This window comes from Carcharodon carcharias, chromosome 3 (assembly GCF_017639515.1).
Source record: "Carcharodon carcharias isolate sCarCar2 chromosome 3, sCarCar2.pri, whole genome shotgun sequence".
NCBI lineage: Eukaryota > Metazoa > Chordata > Chondrichthyes > Lamniformes > Lamnidae > Carcharodon > Carcharodon carcharias.
This window is the reverse complement of record NC_054469.1, coordinates 83869773-83887547: the sequence shown is the minus strand read 5'-3', so window position 1 is coordinate 83887547 and position 17775 is coordinate 83869773. Positions and strand designations below refer to the sequence as shown.

General features: G+C 41.8%; 1 protein-coding gene across 1 annotated transcript in view; it reads right to left on the bottom strand.

The window, feature by feature from the left end:
* The window catches only part of stk17a (serine/threonine kinase 17a), a 106764-nt gene extending 92396 nt beyond the window's left edge, over window positions 1-14368 (bottom strand). The window contains exon 1 of the mRNA XM_041184985.1: window positions 14087-14368. Coding sequence (XP_041040919.1) covers window positions 14087-14187 — 101 coding nt within the window. The 5' untranslated portion in view covers window positions 14188-14368. The remainder of the gene's footprint in view (window positions 1-14086) is intronic.
* Window positions 14369-17775: the final 3407 nt, after the last annotated feature.

The following is a 17775-nucleotide window of genomic DNA, read 5'->3' as shown; positions in this document are numbered from 1 at the left end:
CCTCTTTAAGAACTTGCCACAAATGAAGAATTAACAATAGCGGGAAGTCAACCTGGAGCCATATTAACTTTGAGAACCATAGAACATAGGCTGGAATTTATCGCTCTGGACCTCGGTCCCATGAAGGGGCCGGGAAGTCAGAGGGACTCCTGCTGCAGAACCTAGCAGGAAAACCCGCTGAATCGCATGATGCTGTGCTGATTAATTATACAGCCGGGGGTTTCCTGGGGAATTGCAGGGCAGAATAGGTAGGAAGTCACGTGCCCTGCTGTTATATTCGGGCACCATGTTTTAAAGGACAGCTACTCACATCACACGTTGGATTTAGTTTAAGCTCAGGCTTACACTCTGGTGGTCACCTCACAGACACATGACTACAACAGGAGGCAGGGGCAGCCAAGGTACCGGTGCTTGGAGGACGGCTAGGGAAGAGGCCTATGCTAAGTCCAAGTCTGACGATGAGCCTCTGGGGGGGGGCAGGGGTCCCGGGCAAGATGCTGGAGATGCAGCAAGAGGCAAAGTTGTTTCAGGACTCAACAGAGTGGCACTTCAGGCAGAGGAGTCCATTTGCCTGCTCTCTGATGTAGTGGCTCCAACATGTGCACACATCAAGATCTCCATGGGGAGGATGGCAGACGCCATGGAGAACCTGGTCCAGCAGAAAACCTAGTTTCTGCTGGGGATGTTGGAGATGCGCATAGACCTGCACTCCATTGCTGTAGCCATGGTGAGTTTTTGCAGTGACTACATGAGGGGGGGGTGCGCGGACCACCTTGACCTCCCTCCTGGAGGTCCTTGCCCTCAAGGAGTCAGAGAGGGGCTTTCAGGCACCCAAAGGGAGGAGATGTATCAGGCAGACACCTTGGACACTCTCCAAGGGTGTCCTGAGTCTTCCCTGTCTGTGATTCCATCAGCTCCAGCCTCTGGGGCCACAGAGGGTGTGCCTTCCCCAAGCAGGAGATCCAAAGAAAGCCGGGGCCCTCCAGGCCTCGAGGCTCCAGATTTGGTGGCCAAGGTCATCAAAGGCAATGGGGCACAGTGGTCAGCAGACTGCCTCCACCCATGCTGTGGATGTCAGAGGAGCACCTAGACACAGTGGTAGGACATGTAAATTTAAAAACTTCTGAGTTCACTCTGGCAGCACGAGTGTACAATTGTAAATTGCTGTTGCACACTTGTAAGTATATGTATAGTTGCACTTTACAGAGGTCTGCTGGATTTTTATTGCTTCTGTTCATCTTAATGCCTGTGCTCCCTTTCCCAATTCAAGGGGCCAACCTAGGCTGGGTCTACGCCCCACTGAACCATGTAGGTCCCAACAGCCAGTCATATCATCCTGGCGAAGCTTAAAGTAGAGGCCAAGTGCTTCCTGCAAAGTGGAAAACTGGAATGAATTACTTCCAGCTACTCTTGTGCAGATGGTTAGATAGGGAAAAATAAGAAGAAACCTGGGATTAGATTACTTGCCAATTCTCTACGGCTAAGAATATTGTGTGAAGGTCAAAAGCAAAAAATTCCATACAATAAAGTTTATTGTAGCATTCACCTAATACTGGAATGAGCCATCAGTAGTGTTATCAAATGATTGCTACTTGCCATTAAGGTGCTCACTAATGCTCAGTTCAGATTCTGGTAGAACCACTTAGCTCCAAGCCTTGACATGGGCACAAGTTTATTTTTATTCTTTCATAGGACGTGGACATTGCTGGCAAAGACACACTATTTGTTGCCCATCCCTAATTTCCCTTGAACTGAGTGGCTTGCTAGACTATTTCAGAGAACCATTAAGAATCAACCACTTTGCTATGTGTCTGGAGTTATGTGTAGGCCAGGGCAGGCCAGGGCAGGTAAGGACAGGAGATTTCCTTCCCCAAAGGGAACTGATGAATCAGATGAATTTTTGCAACAACTGATGATAGCTTAATCATCACCATCACTGAGACCATCCAGATTTATGAGTTGAATTTAAATTCTACCAGCTGCCACAGTGGGATTTGACCCATGGCCTCTGGATCATTGGTCTGATAACATTATCATTAAACCATCATCTCCTCACAATGTGGAATACTAGAGGAGAAACGCCCTTAACATCAAGGCAGCATTCAACCTGGTACAGCAGAAATGAGCACAAGCAAAACTGAATCGAAGAAGGGGACCAGATAAAACTCTGCCCTCCGAAATGGTCTATCCAGTAAGCCACTCACAAGGTTCCAAAGAAGAGGCATATTGGACTCGAATTGCTAGCTGTTTCTCTCGACATGGATGCTGCCAGACCTGCTTAGTTTTTCTAGTATTTTCTGCTTTTATTTCAGATTTCCAGCATCCACAGTATTTTGCTTTTATTTTACTAAGCCACTCAGTTGTATTCAAGAATATGGCTCAACACCACCTTCCCAAGGAGAATTAAGGACGGCCAATAAAAGACACCCACATCCTAGTGAATGAATAGAAAAATACCAGTTCAAAGTTGCATCCTACCCCAACCTGGCCACATACCTCTGCATCAGTTTTGGGAGGAGGTGGTGGCATAGTGTTGTCGTCACTGGACTAGTAATTCAGAGACCCAGGGTAATGCTCTGGGGACCCAGGTTCAATTCGCACCATGGCATATGGTGAAATTTGAATTCAATGAAAAAATCCAGTATCAAAAGTCTGATGATGACCACAAAATCATTGTCTATTGTTGTAAAAACCCATCTGGTTCATTAATGTTCTTTGGGGAACAAAATCTATTGTCCTTACCTGGTCTGGCCCTACATGTGACTCCAGACCCACAGCAATGTGGTTGACCCTCAAATACCCTCTGAACAAGGGCAATTAGGGATGGGCCATAAATGCTGGCCCAGCCAGTGATGCCTACATCCCATAAATGAATAAAAAAAAAATGAATATGACCACTACAAGAACTGCAGTGACACAAGGAGAAAGCCTATCAGGATCTTCACAGGACCTCCATGAAGGGGCATAAAATTTAGTATTACCAGCATCCCACAACCCAAACAAAGGCAATTTTGTAAAGTGTGTTGTGTACTCTTTTCAATCAGATTCAATCATGTGGAGTAATGCACGTGATTTTTAATTAGCACATAATACTGCTGCAGTGGAATGCCTATGTAGCTGCACACTTGCCTGCTTCAACCTCGCGAGTTATCACTCTCACTAATTTCTTGTGGCCCTGAACTAGAATATATTAGAATATATGTACTGGTTGGACCAAATAGCCTATTTTTGTGCCATATGTTCTGTGTAATCCTATGTACCTGGAGAGCTCTACAATTATAATCTGAAGTTTGTCTCATCTACAAACAATCAAATTCAGTTCTGCTGCCCACTGATTTTGTTAATGGTGAAAACCATTCACATTATGTTTTTCAGTCCAATGCTATGCATGCCTAAACCACTGCTCACTAAACCAATTAACTGAAAAATCATATTGGAAGGATAGACTGTTCCTGCATTTGCCTGGTCCATCTCAGCAGTGAACCCATTCATGCTTCACTATTTATAAAATATTAAAAATTAAACATAGCAGTACAAAATTGGTTCCCCACCCTCACATGCAACCCTTCTTCAGTTCAGTTCAGAACAATCAGTTCTGTTAAAGGGTCATGAGGACTCGAAATGTCAACTCTTTTCTTCTCCGCCGATGTTGCCAGACCTGCTGAGTTTTTCCAGGTAATTCTGTTTTTGTTTATGTCTTAGCAATGTTTATGTTCCTGAATAATCACTGGTACAATCCCAAAATATAACCTCCAAGATTTTACTCACAATTGACATTAGACTAATTGGCCAAGAGTAATCTGGTTTAAACATTTCTTACAGTTATCTTGGAGAAAAAGAAAATGCCCTGTCGCACAAAAAAGGATGATACTGGGGAATTAATTATAAGAAACAAGGAAACGATTGCAGCTTGAACATGTATTTTGCATCTGTCTTATCTGTAGAAGGCACAAAAAACATCCCAAGAATAGTTGAAAAGAGGGGAAAGGGAGGGAAGAACTTAAAATGAACACTAGGGAAAACAGGTACTGGGAAAACTATTGGGACTAAAGGCTGACAAGTTCCCTGGACCTGGTGGCCTGCATCCTAGGATCTTAAAAGATTTGGCTGCAGAGAAAGTGGATGTATTGGTTCTGATCTTCCAAAATTCCCTGGATTCTGGAAAAGTCCCAGCCAATTGAAAAACACAAATGTAACACCTCTATTCAAGAAAGGAAGGAGACAGAAAGCAGGAAGCTAGAGGCCCGTAAATCTAACACCTGTCATAGGGAAAATGTTTGAATCCATTATTAAGGAGGTAATAACAGGAAATTTCAAAATTTATAATACAATTGGACAGAGTCAGCATGGTTTATTGAAAGGAATTGTGTTTGACTGATTTATTACAGCTCTTTGAGGAAGTAACAAGCAGGGCAAATAATTGGGAACCAGATGTGATGTATATGGATTTCCAAAAAGCATTCAAAAGGTGCCTCATTAAAAAAACAAGAGCTCAAGGTATTGGTGGGTAACATATTAGCATGGATAGTGGGTTGGTTAGCTAACAGGAACCAGAGATTTTGGATAAAGGGGTATTTTTGGGTTGGTAAACTGTAAATAGTGGAGTGCCACAGGGATCAGTGCTGGGCTTCAACTATTTACAATCTATATCAATGACTTGGATGAAGGGGCTAAATTTGCTGATGGCACAAAGATAGGTAGGAAAGCAAGTTGTGAAGAGGACACAAAGAGTCCGCAAAGGACATAGATAGGATAAGTGAATGGGCAAACATTTCACAGATGGAGAATAATGTGGGAAAATGTGAGCTTGCCCATTTTGGCAAAATAGAGAGAGAAATCTGTGGTACACAGGGATTTGGGTGCCCTGGTACATGAATCACAAAAGTTAGCATGCAGGTACAGCACGTGATTGAGAAGGCAAATAAAAGGTTGGCTTCAATTGCAAGAGGAATAGAGTATAAAAATAAGGAAGTCTTGGTACAACTGTCCGGGCATTGCTAAGACTGCACCTGGAGTATTTTGTACAGTTGTGATCTCCTTACTTAAAGGATAGAATTCCGTTGGAAGCAGTGCAGGGAAGGTTCACTTGGCTGGGTTGAAAGGACTGTCTTATGAGGAAGGGTTGAACAGATTAGGCTTATAGTCATTGGAGTTTAGAAGAGTGAGAAACATACAAGATTCTGAGGGGATTTGACAGGGTGGAATCTGAGAGGATTTGCCCTTGTGGAAGAGTATATAACTAGGGGACATAGTTTAAAAAAAGGGGGTCTCCCTGTTTAGATGGAGATGAGGAGGAATTCATTTCTCTCAGAAGGTTGTTGACTTAGGAATTCTCTTCCCCAGAGAGCTGTGGAGGCTGGGTCATTTAAAATATTCAAGCCTGCGTTAGATTTTTGATTGACAAGAGGAGTTGAGGGTTATGGGAGGCAGGCAGGAAAGCAGAGTTAAGGCCACAATCAGATCAGCACTGATCTGATTGAATGGCGGAGCCAGGCTGACCAACTCCTGGCAAAAAGGACAATTTGGCATGGGGGCAAATCCTATAAAACATATCCCAGGAAGGCCTGGCCAGGGTCACTAGTGGAAAGGACAAATTACGTGACGGTCTGAAAAATCTGGGGCAGTTGGTCACCCTGGCAGAGCAGGCTTGAGGGCTTGAATGGCCTACTCCTGCTCCTGTTTATGATCTTTGAAACTTATGTTCTCACTTCTACCATTAAATATATTGTTTTAGCGTTTACAAATAATCTGTCTATTGTAGCTTCATCTTCCACAATTAGAGTTCGCTCTTGATCCCTGAGCAGTCCCTACAGATGGCTGATTTGTACCTCAACTCCTTAAATCTGCCTTTACTCCATATCCCTTATCAAATCAAAATCTACCAAACTCAGTTTTGAAAGTTTTTCAGTTATCCTGAACTCATTTTTTGAGGGAAAGAGTTCCAGATTTCACTACTGTTTGTGTGAAGACGTGCTTCCTGACATCAAATCTGACTGTGTGAAGCTTTAATTTTAAGGTTATGTTCCCTTATTTTGGACTCTACCAGTAATAAATACTTTCTACCAGTCTTATCAAATCATTTTATCATCATAAACACAACGATATCACTCCTTAATCTTCTATATTCAAAAGGAATACAAGCCTATGCAACCTGTCCTCTTAATTTAACCCTTTTCGCCATGGTATCATTTTGGTGAATCTGCATGGTCTTCCCCAATACCGCACCCCAAACCCTAAGGCCAATATAGCTTTTCTGAAATGCAGTGCCTAGAACTGAACACAGTTCTCCAGACAAGTTCTATCCAGAGTTTTATACAACTTTCACCTTGAAATAAAAGCTATTACCACCTGCCCACTACCTTTTGGTGATTTCCATAGATGGGCCCTTAAATCTTCCTTCCATTTAGAAGATATTCAGTTGTGCCTTTCTTCGATCCAAAGTAACCTTACACTTCCCCAAATTGAACTTCATCCATCACAGTTTCACCCATTCGCTTAGCCTATCAATGTTCCTTTGCAAGTTCCCGCTCCTATCTATAGTACTTATTGTGCCACCTAACTTAGCTGTTGGAACACCTGGATATATGGCTCTCCATTCCTTCACCCAAGTACTTTCTGGTGTTAATTTATAAATATAAAAGTTACCAGCAGCATATCAAAAATTCAGGTAGTACTTTCAAATAAGAAGACCCACCAAAAATAAATTACGTGACAGTACTTTTGTCTCTCCTACTACAACGTTCGCGAAGAAGAAACATTTATGAGATACAGTCCTAAAACACAGAGGTAAGGAAGCTGTGGTGAATGATTAAACAATCAAGTTTAGAATCATGCAGCTCTTAGGCATGATTCCAACCCCCCAAGAGTCTAACGCACAGCTGCTAGTGTTAATGGTACTACATCATACATTAGCATGTCCCATCTGTAACCCTTTACACTACAATCTTCAGGCTAATAATGAAACAAAATATAATAATTTTTATTATGCCCAGTTAGCTACACATTTTGTGGTCTAGGACTTGATTACACAATGGCTTTTGAATATTTTGATCCATGATGCAGGAACAGGATCAATTCTAATTTCTTTGGTAAATCAATTTGCCTTTCCAACAAGTAAAGATCAGATATGTCAGAAAGATTAATTGCTCTGGGCTGCTTAGACCAAGCTGAATCTGAATTTGAGCAGTAGATTTGACTAGGTCAGGATCCATTTATGGTGAGAATTTAAATTCAAATTGGACAAATATTTTGAATTATGAAGTTCAAATTAAGCAACTGTTGTTCAAAAGGAGATGTTTTTGCATCATTGAATTAACAGAATTCAAATTAAGAAACTTCAAATTAAGACCAATTATGTCCTTATTTGATTATAAACATACAATGGGGAATATTTTAGAGGCCCGTTTAAGTCACATGAGGGAAGGATCATTTTGTTAGGAGAGGATATGATTCAGGAATATTTATAAATTGAATATACTGAAATTTTGTGTGATCTAGGTTTTTTTTTTACTTTAGGCTATGCTTCAATGTACTGGAATTGCTCAGGTGGAATTAATCAACTCTAAGGAATAATATACATTTTAAAGCTAATTTATACCAGTGTCCTTTAACACCAGCATCATTATCAGAGACAAAGTTCCTAAATTAATTGTCAACTTATTGCTCAATTCCCTGCATTATGACAGTGATTATATTCAACAAGTACTCTACAGACTATGGAACATATCAAGATCATGAAAGGTGCTATAGAAATGCAAGTTCTTTGTTGGACCTGAACTGGCTCTTGATGAGGAAGAGTCCCTTGCAGTACTGAGTGACCCTTGGAGGTTGAGATCCTAGAGAATGATTCATCTTTCCCGTTGATGGCTGTACCTTATGAAATCTCTGTTTTCTTCTTAGAAGAATCAGCTGTGCTTTTAGTAGCTTAGCAGCATTCAGATCTTAGTTTCACTGAATCTATTGTTGTATTGCCTACTTTATCTCCTCTTGTCCATGAAGAGTCTTCCACAGAGGATGCTTTACCTGAATCCAGTTAGAGTCCATAGAGGATCACACTGCTGAGGAGCTGGTACCTTCCCAGGTGAATGTCAATTGGCACCATACTTCATTCCCAGCTGATTTTCTTCCCTTCAGAGCTGGAGGTCAGCACAGAAGCTGCGGCAGGATCTTTAGCACTTCTGGAACTGCAGAATCCTCTACATCAATCTTGTCTCAGAGTTAATTGTCTAGAGGAAATCCATCTAATTACAGAAGATGAGGCTGTCTTGTCTCCATAGTTGCACCATTGCCCATAGTGGAGCTACCTCACACAGAGAAAAGTGCGGGTCTCTTACCACTGCCCACTGAAAATAAATGGTCTTCCCGCAAAATCACTTGAAAATCATCTCTTCTTCTTTTCTTGATAGTCTTACAGGAAGTTGTCCAAGTTCATTGAAATTTTAGATCAATGCCTTTTCAGTCATTGATATAGCAGTGGGTGAAGCAGCTATGAGAGTCTTCCCAATGGTTGAAGATCGTTCCTCTTCTGAAGCTTCTTCCCACAGTCCTTCAAGGGAGCAACATGTTCCTCAAAATGTCCTGAGTTCTTCGCTTGTAGTCCCAGAGGGTCCAAAGGTCAGTTTTCTTCAGTTTTCTCCTTTGGATCAGTCTTTTGTTGAAAAGTCTTTATTGTCCTTGCAGTTCAGCATTGCTGAATCCTACACTCAGCTTCCCAGCTATGCTGCCAGCAATTCTGATGAAGTGTTGCCCTGTTCTGTAGATGATGATGTTCTACCAGATGCAGAAGAAAGCTCTCATGTCTCCAAGCCTTCTTCCCTAAGGGCTGAGAATACTGTGGGAGATTGAAGCCCCCGGAGTTGTGACTTGGGGAGGGGAAGAGTAGGAGTTGGAGTTGAGTGGAGTCTGTAGCTGTAAAAAGGGAGTTACAGGAATGTAATGTAAATAGTTAAAGACATAGTTCATGTTGTGTTAAAAAGTAAGATAGCATACTTGGGGGGTGGTGTAGTATAAAGGGTTAACAGATGGGATAAGCTAATGTATGAGGTAAATGATAATGTACCACTGACACTAGCCAGTCATGTGTTAGACTCTTAAGAGAGAGGTTGGAATTATGCCTAAGAGCTACATACCTACTCGGTAACATGTTTAGATATAGTACTAATAAACAAGTATTAAGTGTGTACAAGGGTATGTCTACAGTCTCAGAGCCAAGTCCCTGGCCTAGAGTCCAAGATAGAAGGACCCAATCTCAGGACAAAGGCATCTTTAAATGCAGATGAAACTGGCCTTATTTTACAAGTTTTACCCAAGCAGAATGCCAGCTTCAAAAGAAAAGTCGTCAGGTAGGAGGAGAAAACAAAGCAGCAAATCACCATCATCATGCATCAGGGTGACTGGGAAAAAAGGAAAGCTGCATTGGCTGGCAATCTCAGAAACCTCATGCTTTTGTGACGCTGTCACTCTTCCTGTGATTTACAACAAATTGCATGACTGCTGCTGATTATTTTGGAGGCTTGGCTGAGACACTTTGAATGTATCTTGATTTCTTTGTACCACGAGCAGGGTTGAGAATTTACGATTCATTTGTCTTTTTGCTGATTCATGCTGGTCTATTTTTTTTAATAGTACTTTGCACTGCGGACTCTAACACTGACAATTGCCTGCTTGCTTCCTGCTTTTTATCTTATGTTTACATTTAGTAGGTTTATGAAAAGTGTTTTCATATTTTGTTTTAAATGATTACTGTGAAGTTGGGTCGAGAAGGTAGCTAACTGGGGTTTTGAACATTCCATAATGTGCAGTGAGATTTCTTTTTAAAGTTTGGAACATAATGAAATTAAAACCAATATTTTGCTTTCACCTCGACTAAATGAAAGATAATTCGTGTACAATAAACATACATATGGAGTACTGATCCTAAACTGAGTTACAAATGTCAATCAAGTTCGCTGCAGTACCTTAGCATGTTTAATCAAAATTGATCCAGAAACCTGCTGTAATTGTAACACAAAGAGCAGGTAATAAAGATGCACAAGTACAACAGGCCAAAGAAAATTCACCTTCAAAGATGCACAGAATAAAAAATAAAAGATCGACTATAATTAAAACATATACAGTTGATAATTACAATGGATAAAGTCAGCTCTCAAAAACTGTAAAAAAGCACATCTTTATTATCTTCCCTTTCTGTTATAATTACAACAGGTTTCAGGATCAATTTTGATTAAACATGCTGTTTTACGATCATTTTTATGATCAGGTAAGCTATTCATAAAGCTTGAAATGATGATGCAATTTAAAATCTGCAATACAAAAATTTTGCTCCAAGCCATGCTCTTTTAACCTTTCGGACAGAGAGAAAAAGCAGCATGTTACAAAAGGCAAGAAATGCAGCCAGGCAGAGGAACTCGGTAGGTCACCTCCTTGAAGAAGCAATAATGGAAGAAAATAGCTGGGAGCTAGTGCACATTGTAGGTGACACGTACATTGGAAAAAAGTTTATGTATTCCTGCTTGACAATTAAAATTGCATTCTGTGCCTATGCAATTACATTTCAGTCGATGTGAAATAGAAATTGTACTGGACTGCAAAATGCAGGGTGTATTATCTGAGAAGCCACAGGATGTCCAAATATACATCCACACATGTTTTCTTCTTGTTACACATGTGCTAGAACCTCAGGACTAGCAAAAGTTTCACCACAATCATCCAGCAGCATAACTCCTTAGCAAGCACTTTGTCCAGAGGCACACACTTTGGGATTTCACAAGTTTAAAGAAAAGACTTGCATTGATAATTCTTGGGACATTTGTGACAACCACTTTATGTTTTTGAAATGAACATGCGAACATACAAATTTGGAGTAGGAGAGGCCATTTGGCCTCTCGAGTCTGCTCCACCATTCAAGAAGATCGTGGTTGATCTGATTGTAACCTCAGCTCCACATTCCTACCTACTCCCGATAACCATTCACCCCCTTGCTTATCAAGAATCTACCTACTACTGCTTTAAAAATATTCAAAGACTCTGCTTCCACTGTCTTTTAAGGAAGAGGGTTCCAAATACTCATGACAGTGAAATGCAGTCAGTTACATGGGTAAGCACTGCAACCAAATTGTACCCAGCAAAGTCTCTCAAACAGCAATGAGATGAATGCTTAATTTAATCCGTCTTTGAATGGTTGATGGAAAAATGTTCAGCAGAATACCATAAGAACTCCCAGCTCTTCTTCAAATACAACCGTGGGAAATACAGTTTATCTGCTTAATTGCTTGAATCAATGGCCTTCTGGGTAATATTGTTAACAACTAAGTCAAGCTGACATTTGAAGAGGAGGGAACAGCACAGGGGGCATACAGATGCAAAAGGGGCAAAGGTTAAAGAAGGGCAGAACAAGCATCACTTGTGTTGAGCTTTTCCATGATTCATATCTCACTTGACCAGCCATGAAATGGGGGGTACTTTAGCAACATCAAAATCACTTTCCTCCTTCAGAGAATGATGTAACAGGAGTTTACTACACTTAATACCTAACTGGACCATGACAGATAGCACAGGCTTTCTTATGTATAGACTGGCATTTAGTGGAATGCACCAGGGGATTGGCAGGGAAGACCTTAGGCATGCAGGCAGTGAGAACAGTTGGAGCATCTCCCAGGAATGCTCCCACTCTGAATCCAAAAACCTACAGCACGCGACAAAAGATCTCCAGTGAACCATGTGTGAGGGATTCAAAGACCTTGCAGCAGTACACAGGTCTGTGCTTAAGTAAGTTCGTGGCCAGCATGAGGACTTGGCCTGCACCTGGATGAGAAACAGAAGTCTGGCAAAGCTAGCAGCCGCCACAGACTCAACAGACCAACTTATTTCTGGTACACAGACCACATGAATGAAGCACACAGAAATAAGTAGCCACCTGACTAACATGCAGAGCTCTCGGGAAATCTCCATACGTAAGCCTCCCAGAAATAAGAGGTAGGAGTAGAAAGATGATTTATCAAATGCTCAGCTACGGCTGAAACAAAATTTCCACACAACTAGAGAGAATCTGCTCCCATCCCCCTCACAGAACTTTGCCTAGAGCAGGGAACCAGCAAACACATTACTAACTGACCACAGGAGAAAATGATTAAACTTGTAAGATTGTAAGAATCATCGGGATGAAATACCCATAGCAGAAAATGACATGTCGCCTCTATAGTTTTGAGAAGTTGCCAGTGGAGTTGCACATTAACACTAGGCTTCGCTGGTTAAACATCAATTCTTGAACAAACATTATTTGATGAACTTTCAACTTGATTTTGAAGAGCCATTACTTGATGAAATCAAACCAAACAATATGTTTGCCTATACTGAAGGTTAAATGTGAAGGACCTTGTATGGCTCCTTGACAACTTTTAAATCTTGTTAACAGCCACTCTGCAGTGCACATAAAGTACTGTGGCAATGCACACTTATTTCATGGTTAATGGGCTGTTTGTATCAGACAGTAATTTTGCTGCCTCAAGTGGACTTGCTAAGTAATGCTGCAGCACACTAACATGCAGTAAATATACTAAAAACTGGAAATTTACTTGTAAGGGGATACAGCCCAGGAGCAAGGTGATTTTTTCCCCCAAATTAAAATGATAGTTTCCCTAATCTTTGAATGGAAGGAACATTTAATTTCATAATAGTCATATTAAATATATTGCAAAACTACTTCACTTTTTCAAAAAATAAATATTGGGCCAGTTTCAGAAATAATTAATGGTTGTAATTAGATTAAGATATTATATTTTGGATTTTTTGGTTATTTTCTCTTGTTCCATGTGAATTTAGTTTATATAAAATAGTTACTTCACCGACTAAAAGTAGACAGACTTGGAAACTACAAAAATGTTCATGTCAGAAACTCCAACTTTTCATAGCAGAATGTGTCAATTTCAGACAATTTACAGGCTTCCCATTTTTATTTAACAAAGACTGCATTTAAATATAGATGGAAGTAACGAACTCCTTACTTTAGTTTTTTTAAGCTTGCATTATGCAATAGAGGAGCCAGGGCATCCAATAGTTACTTATAAATTAATTGTGTACAACTAGAATTACTTCACACCCACCAAGTCTTAAATACAGTAGAAGTTGGTAAAGAAGTACTACATCACAGAATTTACTGTAACTCACAATCTGTTGCATTTTCACCAGTGAAAGTTTTATAAGGTGTGTGTAAAATATTACCAGCACCTCATGAAATGTACAAACTTTCATTAAAGCCTTTAATAAATTACCACATTTCATTTATATGAAAAGCCAAGTGGTAAAAACAGTACACAAAATACTTTACCAGGGGTATATTTAACTTTTTAGATGATAATCACAGAAGATATACAAAGTGCCAATGCCCTGAACACACACACACACATATATAAAAAAAACTTTATCTATAAAGTATCGCAGCAATCACATTTCATCTGAACTCCAAAATCATGATTTGTCAATAATTTACAAATAAACAGCAGCCCATAACTTTTATTTCCTCTTGTGGAATAAAACAGTGAACAATGATACTCTCAAAATAGCAACAGATTACTCAGAACATGCAGAACAAGCCTCTCAGGAATATCTGCCTCAGTCACAGTCTCCCCCATTGACTAGTTGTCTCCCTCAGTCACTGTTCGGGTTGCCGTATCACAGGTCAGCCTTTTAGTCTCCTTCAGTCACTTAGCGTCTCTGCCCTCATCTGTGCAGGTCATTCTTAACGACTGTCCCCTTCAAAAATACAACAGAATCTCTTCCTTACTTCACAATTCTGAGAATCTCTCTCAGTTCTGTGGTTGGGGGAAACTGTCTCACGATATGGGGGTCACCCGCAATTACTTCGTGTGTGTCAGTTAGTCATACTGTGTGTGGGTGTCTTCATCTCACGCTTGTCCCTGCCTGTTTCTCGCACTATTGCCATCAACATGCGTTTATATAGCTCAGTCCATTTCTATGGAAGGCTCGATCCTGTCTCTCCCTCTCCTGCCTGTCAGTCTTTCTCTCGTCTCTCTCCCTCCCGTGTCTCTATGACTCCCTCCTAGTATCTGTTAGTCTCTCTCTGTATTACCTGCCGAGCTCTTTGCCCACCAATGTGTAGCAGTTGCTGAAGCTGTCGGTGCAGACTCTGGTCTGGATGTCGGACAACAGTCCGCTCCGTGGCTGGCTCATGGTGGATGCAGGGACCGGAGTTCGCCTCTCTGCTCCGGACCGGTCCGGTAGAAGGAAGCGCTTCGGAGCGGCGGACACGGTGCTGAAGTACGGGCTGAGTTCCTGCACTGGCGGCTCTCACTATCAAACTCCGCTTGGCTCATTCACAACACCAGCCCCACCACATCGTCACCATGGAGACAGCCAGCTGATTGACAGCTGGGGGAAGGGAAGTCCATTTAAAAAGGCAATGGCAGAATATCATTAAAAAAGACAACACAAGGGCATCACAGATGGTCATTTCACTCGGATTACCTGTCCCTTTATAAGTTTCACCAACTCCTTGGATATAGTTCTTATTTTTATTTTACATTAATTAAAAAATTGCAGTGTCCTGCCTAGACGTGAATACATGAAAAATATGTCGAAGTACAGTGCTGGACAAGGTGCAAAACATATTTACAAGGATAACACTGGAACAGAGAGTTTAGACTTATCAGGATAGACTGAATAGACTAGGGTTCATTTCTCTGGAAAAAGGAAGGTGATGGTGTTTGTCCGTCACTCTGTTACCACGTACAACAGCCACGCCTCTGTGCCCCTCGCAGTACCTGACAGCCTCCCCCTGGCTGTGGCTCTCACACTGCCCCCTTCAACAGTTGCATCTCTCTCGATTCCAGGCTTTTTGCCCACGAGTGTGTAGCAGTTGTCGATGATGACTGTTGGTCTGGATGTCCGACGTCAGTCCCCGACATGAAAGATCCACAGTGGCGCAGTGAACCTGGGGCTCAGTGCACAGAGGCATAAATATAGCAATCACAGAATCGCCAGCCTAACCTCAGCGGTGGGAAAACTTACAGAGGCATTCATCCAGAGCAGTATTAGTTTGTAGTTGGAAAACTATGGCCTAATAAATGAAAGCCAGCATTAATCTGTTAAAGGCAAATTGTGTTTAACTAACGTTTTTGAGTTCTTTGATAAAGAAATGGAGAGAGGGCTGAGGAGAATAGTGCAGTTGAACTTGTGTATAATGGACTCTCCTGAAGCTTCATGTGTGTTCAGCAAGGAGACCAATTGCTCACTGTTTAGGTTGGGGTCCTCTCATATGTGATGTTACCCCAATCTTGACTTGCAGATCCAGTTGCAAATGCTACATTTGCAGCCACTGTTGGAGGGGTGGGCGAAGGCAGTGGCTTTGCACAGTGCTTGCTTGTCCTGTAAGAACCTAATTCTATTCTCCTTGGATGCTGAGATTGCTTGATGATAGATGTCTCCATTTGGATGTGTTTCCTCATGCAGTGTGCTCCAACTCTAAGGCTCTGAAATTGGCTTGCAGAATGTCTTTGTATCTGAGGTTGGGACATCTTACAGTGTGGGTTCCCATGCTCAGCTGGTTATAGAATACCTTGTTTGATTTGTGGGAATGCTCCATGCCAACCCAGTGAAATTGAGCTCTGATGAGCATGCTCTCAATACCAGGTATGTGGCATTTTGCAAGAACTTTGGTGTTAGGGATTTTCTCCTGCCACTTGATGTTGCACATAGATCTTAAGCAGTGAAGGTGGAATTCATCTAGTTGTTTTATGTGATGCCAATAGGTTGTACATTCCTCACAGCCATAAAGAAGTGACGTGAGAACCACTGCGTGGTAGATTTTGATCTGAGACAAACATCATGGTCTCTCCAAAGCCTATGGGTAGGCCTACCAAATATTGAGCTTGCTTCTGCCAGGTGATGTGCGATTTCATCATCTAATGTGGCATTGTTGGAGACGAAACTCCCAAGGTAACAACTTAAAGACAGAGATTTTATTCCAAATTGTTTCTGATGTTGTACCTATAAACTTTCAAAAGGCATTTGATGAAGTAACACAAAATATTCTTGTTAGCAAAATTTAAGTTCGTGCTGTCAAAGCTTTTCATCAGGGCAAACACAAGAATGTCAAATTTCAAAGGGAGCAACAATTTATACTGCATGAGAAAAGGGTACTGATTGGTTGGCAAGTTGACTCTGATTGGCTGAGACCTTGCCATGGAGAATGCCCCATTGAACTATTGTCCTCTCATGTTTTTGTTTAATTCAAAAAATTGCAATGCCTGGACATGTTTCTTTTGCCTTTAGAGGACAGGTCCCTGTGTATGAATATAAGTAGTTTCTAGCAAGCATAAGTGAGCCACATTGCAAGCCTGACTGATGATCTTAAATTGGTTATTAGTGTAATTGTGAACATGCTCAGGATTCTTCAGCAATTGCTGTCCAATCGTAAAATCCCACCTAATGTTAGACATCTTCTGGATTGTTGTAGTTCAAAAGTATTACCCAAGATGCACGTCAGGACCCCGTGGAAGTCCCAGTGTCCTGACCTCCTTGTGAATTGGGAAGTCTGAACTTCCAACAGGAAATTCCCCTGCCCTCTCAGGACCCTCTGCAAAATTCTCCTTCCCTGAGCTAGAACTGGAGTCTTCGGATAGTTCCATGGTACTTTACTGAATAGTTACCCAGTCAATTTGATTGCAAAAGTAGGGAGGTCATGTTGGAGTTGTATAGAACCTATACACAGCTGGCGTACTGTGTGCAATTCTGGTTGCCACATTATAGGAAGGATATGGTTGCACTGGAGGGGGTGCAGAGGAGATTCACCAGGATGTTGCCTGGGATGAAACATTTAAGTTATGAAGAGAGGTTGGATAGACTTGGGTTGTTTTTGTTGGAGCAGAGAAGACTGAGGGGCAACCTGATTGAGATGTACAAGATTATGAGGGGCATGGACAGGATGGATAGGGAGCAGCTGTTTCCCTTATTTGAAGGGTCAGTCATGAGGGGACATAAGTTCAAGACGAGGGGCAGGAGGTTTAGGGGGATGTGAGGAAAAACTTTTTTACCCAGAGGGTGGTGATGGTCTGGAATGTGCTGCCTGGGAGGGTGGTGGAGGCGAGTTGCCTCACATCCTTTAAAAAGTACCTGGATGAACACTTGGCATGTCATAACATTCAAGGCTATGGGCCAAGTGCTGGTAAATGGGATTAGGTAGGTAGGTCAGGTGTTTCTCACATGTCAGTGCAGACTCGATGGGCCAAAGGGCCTCTGCTGTACTGTGAGATTCTATGATTCTGTGAAATGTTAGACTGAAAAACCTAATCTAACTCCTGGATAACTACAGAACTGACCCCCAGTCACTCGCAATGACCTTCCTGACTCCCCTTGACCCCCCCTCAACACTCTGACTACATTCCTGACCCGACCTGACTAACCCTTAACCTGACTACCCCTCCTGACCCAACTACCCCCCAACCTACCTAGCCATTCACCGACCTACCCATCTTACCCACATCACCCACATGCCACCCTACCTACCTACCACTTCACCCATTTGCCACCCTACCTACTTGCCACCTTACCCACTTACCTCACCCACCCTATCTCATCCACCTGCACACCCTACTTCCCTACCCATTCACTCATTTACCCACTCACCCAGCCATCCTTTCACACATTAACTAACATTTGCACTGGACATTTGAACTTACCATACGGCAGTTAGTGCTGGAGAAAGGGGGAGTCTCCTGCCTTACCCTAACACTACAGCACTATGATGGAGTTCCTTGAAGG